Source organism: Buceros rhinoceros, unplaced genomic scaffold, assembly GCF_000710305.1.
Source record: "Buceros rhinoceros silvestris isolate BGI_N320 unplaced genomic scaffold, ASM71030v1 scaffold16589, whole genome shotgun sequence".
Classification (NCBI taxonomy): domain Eukaryota; kingdom Metazoa; phylum Chordata; class Aves; order Bucerotiformes; family Bucerotidae; genus Buceros; species Buceros rhinoceros.
This window is the reverse complement of record NW_010429907.1, coordinates 3,559-11,193: the sequence shown is the minus strand read 5'-3', so window position 1 is coordinate 11,193 and position 7,635 is coordinate 3,559. Positions and strand designations below refer to the sequence as shown.

The window sequence follows — 7,635 nt, the reverse complement described above, 5'->3', positions numbered from 1 at the left end:
TTCCCTACCTAGACACTGAAAGGACCCAATGTAATTATAATGCTCAATAAAATCTGTTTGGGAAAAAGCACTAAATTTGAAATGTAAGACAGTACTCTGATTACTTTCACAGATTTAAACTAAAATTATTGTATTGCTTGTTTTTTGTTGGGTTTTTGTTGGGGTTTTTTTAAGTAAAAAAAAAAATTGAAGCGTCAAGATTGGATGTGAGGAATTGAAAGCCCTCACTCAGAATGAAGGCTTTTTCAGTATAACAGCATAGACAAGAATATTCATCCATATGTGAAAAGGGAAGCAATAAAAAGAGTGAGAAAAAGTTGGATTTGATAGGCATTAATAAGTATTATTTGAAGGACAAAAACATCAAGGAGGCATAAAAAAAATCCAAAGATCTAACACCAAAAATATCTAAGTACATTAGAAGGAGAAAACACTCAAAGTAAACTGAGTTATGCTGAAAAATTAATATAAAGTAAGCAACTGAAAGATGAAGGAGGGTATTATAAAGCAGCTATGAATTTTATGACATTTCCGGAGGAATTCTCCTCACAAGAAAACATGCTGCAGAAATCTTTAGATCAAGACACAGAAGTAGTTTAGAGAGGGGGCATTTTCTGGGCATTCAGGAATCACACAACTACTCCAAGCTATCGTGCCTCGATTAAGCAAAGGCTTTATTGCAGATGGAGATGTTTCTTTAAGAAAAACAAAACAAACCAAAACGCACCCCAGGTCAAGTGAGAGTAGGGTACTCTGAGTTCTGAGTAGCTGTGCTAGCTGCCAACGCTGGGAAGCCTTCTGTCAAGAAAATACATGCTTCTTTTGTGTACTAAAGCTCTTCTGACACGCAGACAAAATAGGAGAGCAAGGAAAACTGGGTTGTTATAAATAACTTGGAGAAGAGGAAGCCACACTTCAGAGTAACTATTTATGGATATACAAGCAGACATACAATCCACTTGGAGTAAAATAAAAAGGTCAGTTACACCACAGCAAACTACCAGCAAGCTACTTTTAATATCAGGCAGCTAGTGGCAGTCGTACAGGGCTCTCTTCAGATCTTAGGTGCCCTGACTCTTGGCAAAGAGAAGGGGCGGGTAGGAAAACAGCAGATGACCTTATTAAATGACAAAATATTAAACGGAATGATGTAATTATTCGCGTACAGATATATTCTGCATGCATTGTACCTCTTCCAAGAAGAAAAAAATTAAAACAAGAATATAAACATGAAGTTTCTTTTTATGCAAAGTAGAGCTACTGTGGAAGCCTTTGAAGTTCATTATCCAGCACGGCTCTCTGAACCTGTGAACTACTAAAGGTATTTATACTACTGGGAAGACTGCAGACTGTTTTCAGGGGCAACCTAGTACCATTGGCCCGAGTCTTATTTCACAGCCTGTGATAGCTCGTTTTCTCACATAAAGAGATCAGAGGCAACCACTGAAAAGCAAACATTGCTTCAACGGTTTAACCAGTTCAATGGCTGCTTTTAAAATGTTTCTGATGAAAGTGTGAGTAAATACTGTAGTATCCAGCTAAAGAAACTCTACTGAGCACTGCAGCTCTCATGATTCTGGGAAAAGTGTGAAAAATAACTTGTCCTATATAAACATAATGAATTCCTAAGTCTCTTCTCTAGGATCCTCATACGTTAACCTCGTTGAGATAAGACGAAAGAATAAAAGACTAGTGTGAATTTGATTATGAAGAATGACCTTCAGCAGTACCACTGTGGGACAGCTTGTGTGTTCGAGTACATTCAGTATGTAGAAGAGCAGAATAATTTGCCATATATGTGTTCACATGAGTGAAACACAGAATATCAGAATTTTCACTGTATGTGATAGTGTAACCTATAAAAAGGTTACATAAAGTGAATCTGTATCTAAGCCAACAAATTGAGAAAGTTAAGGTTTTCAAACAGAAAAACATTAGAAAAAATAAAAATTATTTGGCACTACTTCCAAGCAAAACTATAACATTCAGCTTTCCTGAAAGTGAACTGGATAATCTACCTAAGTAAAGCAGAGAGAGACCATCCCAGAAGGTCCACGATAGGTTTGTGTCCTAACTAAGAGTGCCAAACGCACTGACTTACAGTGTACAGTGATGGTGGTCGAATCCATCATGCTTTTGTCAGTCAGAGAGCACTTGTATTCTCCTGTTGCATTTCGTCTCACATCTGTCATTAGGTAAGTATCTGAGCTTCTTATACCTTCTGGTTCTCCCTGTGGATGGGAAACAAAACATTTATTTTGTATGGGCCTGCTAAACCCATTAATTTTTGTTGAGGACTTTTTTTATTATAAGGCTGGTGAAGTACTCAAAAATACATATAGACACAGCATCACTGAGGTGTAGTTAATACAGTAATATTATTAATAATTGATATTATTAATAATACTAATATTTATTTCTGGCATGATGTCATAGTTTTAAAACACACCTACGATTAAGAGCCTACTCTTTTAACTGAATTACTAACTTTTTAAAGAGGATGTTAAAATACAAAATATGAAAATTTAGCAGAAAAAAAAGGAAGTGACAACAAAAGACTCTAACAATCTACGAGTAACAGTATTGCAGAAATCACAACAGCAAAACAAATTGTATTTCTAAGTCTGTATCTGAAATGATATGTTGAGAAAAAACACAAAATCAAGCGTTACGCATTTTTAAACAGCAGAAGCCAGCCTTGCTCTATCCACGCCATGGTGTGGAGCCTGCAACGATATACACCACCTCATATGCAGTTATCTACAGAACTGGTGTTTAGAATTAGCCATCAAGTGTTGATTTCTGGCTGTCCAGTTACCCAGTTTCCCCCGGTAACAAGTGACTGACTTAGATCAGCTTTGAAAAAGGCATAGAATGACACTCTGGTTTGTATCTCTGAATCTAGAAAGAGATTCATGATAGCCGTAGGGCTTGCAAAGAAATCTCCAATTCCAGCTCTCCTTGAGAGAAAGGACTAGTATCAGGTAGCAGGGAGACTGAAGACAAACTTGGATGCTTAGTTCACTCACTCTGATAGTGGAGCAAGGAGAGGTAACATACCCTTTTACCCTGGTTGATAGTGAGTTCCTAGGATGACTCACTGAATCTAAATGGCTGCTCTGAGGACTCTAGCTCCCAGCTTCCCTTGCTGCTCTTCAGCAATTCAAACATACCAGGAGTCCAAAGGAGATGAGGATTATGTTCAAAGGGCAATGTGCAGTTTTTGAAATACCTGAAAGCATGCCACTGCTTTTAACCTCTCTTAAGATCAGCTCTGCTCACAACAGAAGTAGGAACAAAATAAATAAATAAATAAATAAGGATATAAAACAGGAGAGAGAAGCAGGACATGGGAAGCAGGACTAGGAATCTTAGAATATATCTGTCTCTGGATTTTACCAACTCTAAGAATACTAATGGTAGCAAAGCCTTTAGTTTTTTCAATCTGCATCTTATGCATATGACAGATTTGTTCTACAGTTTCTCCTGTGCTGTCACACTGTTCTTTTTTGTGTTGTTATGCCTCCAAAGAATCAATTAATTAACTAAAGACGTTGCACAAAGATTCATTTGCGAAAGTCTGAAAAATAGCTGAATTAATTTCCTGTACTTTCACTGCTGTATCTTTGTTAGGACAACAGATGAGATAGTTTTATTCAAGATGATAAACTGCTTTAGTCAAAACTGCTTATCAAAATATCTGATGGTGGGAAATGAAGCCTAGCAACCATTCGTACGTCCACACCCCAAAATAACCTTCAGGAAGGGTCGGGGAAAGGAGAGGTTTTTTCAAAACATTTTGCCAACTCGGATGAGGCATTCTCAGAGAGTGATATAACGGCTGACGTCTACCTTCGGTTTTAGTCACATGGAATTCCTTCCTTCATTTGTTATAAAAATCATGTCTGTAGAAAGGGGTGATACAGAATATTTCACTATGTGGTGACAGCAAGGCAGGACTTACTGGAATGTAAAACAGGAACTCCTGCGGAGGAGGGTTGCCATTTCCTGAGCACTTCAGAGTGATGTTATCGCCTTCTTTAATGGTACTACTTTGTGGCAGCACTTGAATAGTCACCTTCTCTGTTGGATCTGTGAAAATAATGTACATATTTAATTGCTTTTGCAAAAAACCACACAGTAACACTATGTGTACAATACTCGTGGCCAAAGAGTACATGACTTTATCAAGCATGTGCATTGATAGGTGTAAGATCTTTTTATAAAAGAACTGAAGTTAATCACACTTTCTTTATTTTTACCAATGAAAAAAGTGCAAAGAAACCAGATGACTTAAAATTCTTTTTTTTTTTCACCAAAATACCTGTATCTGAAACAGAAATAATTATAACCATGCCATGTGTTTAAAAAAACAAAACGAAACCTGATCAGTATGAATGGTTTCATGGTCTGTCTTCATGATGAGGGATTAACTTGTCCTCTGTGAAGCTCACTGTTTGGAGGACTGCAGCAATCAGAAAAATAACTGCAGGTCTCAACGTCTTGCATTAGTACTAGATAATGGCCTGCTTGCATTAAAAAGAAGGAAATATGAACTAAGTGACTATGTTCAGCCTATTCTACATGCTGATCACTACAGGCTCAGAAAGATGAATTTGGTAAGCATAACAGGACCCTTAACATAGTCAACAGAACTGTAAATGTAACACACTTCTGTCATGTTCAGTGAAGTTGAACTATAACTTACATTTTGGTAATTTTTTTTAAGGCAAAGATGGAGTATACTTTAATAGATGCTATTCTTTCTAAGCCTAAATATAATTTTTCAAAAGAAAAGTAAAACAAACAAAATTAAAGGAAGTAACACAGGCAGATAACTCTCACTGTTTTAATTACAATGAATAAAATAACATTCCACTAAAGATGCTAATTGTGCATTCAGATACAGTACAATGCACCTTATTAGACACTAAAAAAATATACATGGCAGAGAAACACTTGCTTGACAGTTGATTTTGTGTGTTTAGTGAAGCGTGTGTTTTACAGCCTTTCTGACCCTTTAGGCATTCATCATGTCTGTCTTCTGCTATGGGGTTTCTCAATAACAGGAGCTGCTTTCTATTGTGGCCGTTCAATGACTGACAGCCCTAACACAGCATCTCACTGCTCCTCATAGAAGGAGTAGCACCGGGCTTCAATAAGCCACATCCTCGCTCCTTCAGATGGAACAGCCTCGGCTCACTTCCACATCCAAATAGCTTCCATCTCAGCACCTTCTGAGCTGAAGCACAACTTTGCCTGCTTAGGAAAGGGAAGTCCAGCATTGCTGCTGATGTGGTATACAATAGATGTGATGAAGTAGCTGGCCAGGAATTACATGCATGCCTCTTGGCATCTGCTGGGCCAAAACCCCCAGTTTCAGGGGCTGTCTGATGAGCTACTCTGCTGCAGAAACTTGTCTCCCCTTCTGTCAAGTTTATGTGAAGGCAACCAAATGTGAAAAGGTTAGATATATTCTGGAATTGCTTAGGCTTTGGCTCAAGACTGAAAAGGAATGAACTATAATGAGGAAGACTCTAGGACTTTAATGTGGAATTAATAGGTGTTCTCACAGAGATGAACAGTACCAGATTAAAAGCAGACGTAGTTAAATAAGAATGACATTCTTGCAAACTATCAGTCTTGCCTGTAGGAATATCTTCCTCTATCTACGGCAATCAACCAGGAGAAATTTTTAAATTTCATTCTCCAAACTGGAAAAAAATTAAAACTACAGAAGCAAGTATCAAAAGACTAATTAAATTGTTCTCTAAGTTGAAGGTGTCACCCTTCTGAGGAAGATGCAACCTGACCACAGGAAGATACAGTCCCCAGTGCAATGCTAAGTGCTGCTCAGCATGACTAATGTGCTCCCTGCTTTCACTAATGAACAGGAGCAGCCTACTGAAGGTCTATCTTGCTTCTCAATGGCACATATCCCTGGCTTGGCCCATCTTACCCTTATGCTTCTATAAACCTGAGATTCTGCCTTCTCCAAGAGCAAAATATGAGGAGCCAGCACCAAAAGACAAATTATTTAGTAAATGAATGCTGTTATTCCAGCCCTGCCATGGCCACAGCCATGTGATTTCAAGGAAAATACAAATGCTGGAAGCATCATGAGTATAAAGGGTCTTTGACTCTAATCTACTATGTAAAGAAGTTTATCTATAACAAGACAGACATTTGACAACAGGGCATGATTGGAAAGTCTGCCTGAAAAAACATTATATTTTTGTGTTGATTAATGCTGAGCAGAACCTCAAAAGATGAGCTGGTGGGATAGAAGACAGATCCAGCTAAACAGAGAGCTTTGGCTAGAACTTGGGAAAAGTCTCTGGCCTATGGAAGAAGGGACAGGTCACTCAGGAAGACTACAAGGATTTTACGAGGCTACACAGGGAGAAAACCAGAAAGGTAAAAGCCCAGCTAGAACTTAAATCTGGTCGCTGCCATAAAAGATGATAAAAAAGTCTCTATAAATACATTGACATCAAAAGGAGTGCTGAAGAGAATCTCCATGCTCTACTGGATGTGGGAGGGAAATGTAGTGACCAAGGATAAGGAAGAGACCAAGGTACTGAATGCTGCCTTTGCCTCAGTCTGTAGTAGTAAGACCAGTTCTCTGAATGCCCAGCTCTTTGAGCTTGAAGAAAGAGACAGGGAGCAGAATGAGGCCCATAATGCAAGAGAAAATGATCAGTGACCTACTGCACCACTTAGCTGTGTAGTCTTCTATGGGGCCAGATGGGATACACCCAAGATTACTGAGGGAGCTGGTGGAAGTGCTCACCAAGAGACTTTCCATTATTTATCAGCAGTTCTGGCTAACCAGGGAGGTCGCAGTCGACTGGAGGTTAGCAAATGTAGCCCATCTACAAGAAGGGCTGGAAGGAGAATCCAGGAAACTACAGGCCTCTCAGTCTGACCTCAGTGCCAGGAAAGGTTATGGAGTAGATCATCCTGAGTGCCATCAGACGGCATGTACAGGACAACCAGGCGATCACGACCAGCCAATTTAGGTTTATGAAAGGCAGGTCCTGCCTGACTAACCTGATCTCCTCCTATGCCAGGGTGACCCACTTAGTGGATGCAGAAAGGGCTATGCATGTTGTCTACCTGGACTTTAGTAAAGCTCTTGACACTATTTCCCACAGCATCCTCCTGGAGAAACTGGCTGCTTATTGCTTGGACGAGCATGCCCTTTGCTGGATAAAAAACTGGCTGGATGGCTGGGTACAGAGAGTGGTGGTGAATGGAGTTCAATCCAGTTGGTGGCCGGTCACAACTGGTGTTTCCCAGGGCTCAGTATTGGGGCCTGTCCTCTTCAACATCTCTATCAACCATCTGGACAAGGGGATTGAGCGCACCTTCAGTAAGTTCGCACTTGACATGAAGTTGGGTGGGAGTGTGTCCCAGTTGAGGGAAAAAAACTTCTCGCGGGCTTTCCTGTGCCTTTAAGAGCCGTGTACCAGTTCCCGCTTCCCTCTCTTCACACTCCTGTGGGTGGCCCTTACACCTCTGGTGGTCTTGCAGTCTCAGGCTTGCAGCTCGGCTCCCAGGGTCTTGCAGTCTCAGGCTTTCCCAGCTCTGCTCTCCAGCTTACAGCTTGCTTTGCTCTCGGCTGCCTGCCCG

The 7,635-nt window shown here is 40.0% G+C and overlaps 1 protein-coding gene across 1 annotated transcript in view; it reads right to left on the bottom strand.

Annotated features, from left to right (window-relative positions):
* The window catches only part of LOC104499352 (CD166 antigen), a gene marked incomplete at its 5' end in the record, with an annotated part of 27,535 nt that overhangs the window by 17,068 nt on the left and 2,832 nt on the right, over positions 1 to 7,635 (bottom strand). Inside the window, 2 exons of the mRNA XM_010142845.1 lie at positions 2,102 to 2,231; positions 3,965 to 4,092. Of these exons, the coding sequence (XP_010141147.1) occupies positions 2,102 to 2,231; positions 3,965 to 4,092 (258 nt within the window). The remainder of the gene's footprint in view (positions 1 to 2,101; positions 2,232 to 3,964; positions 4,093 to 7,635) is intronic.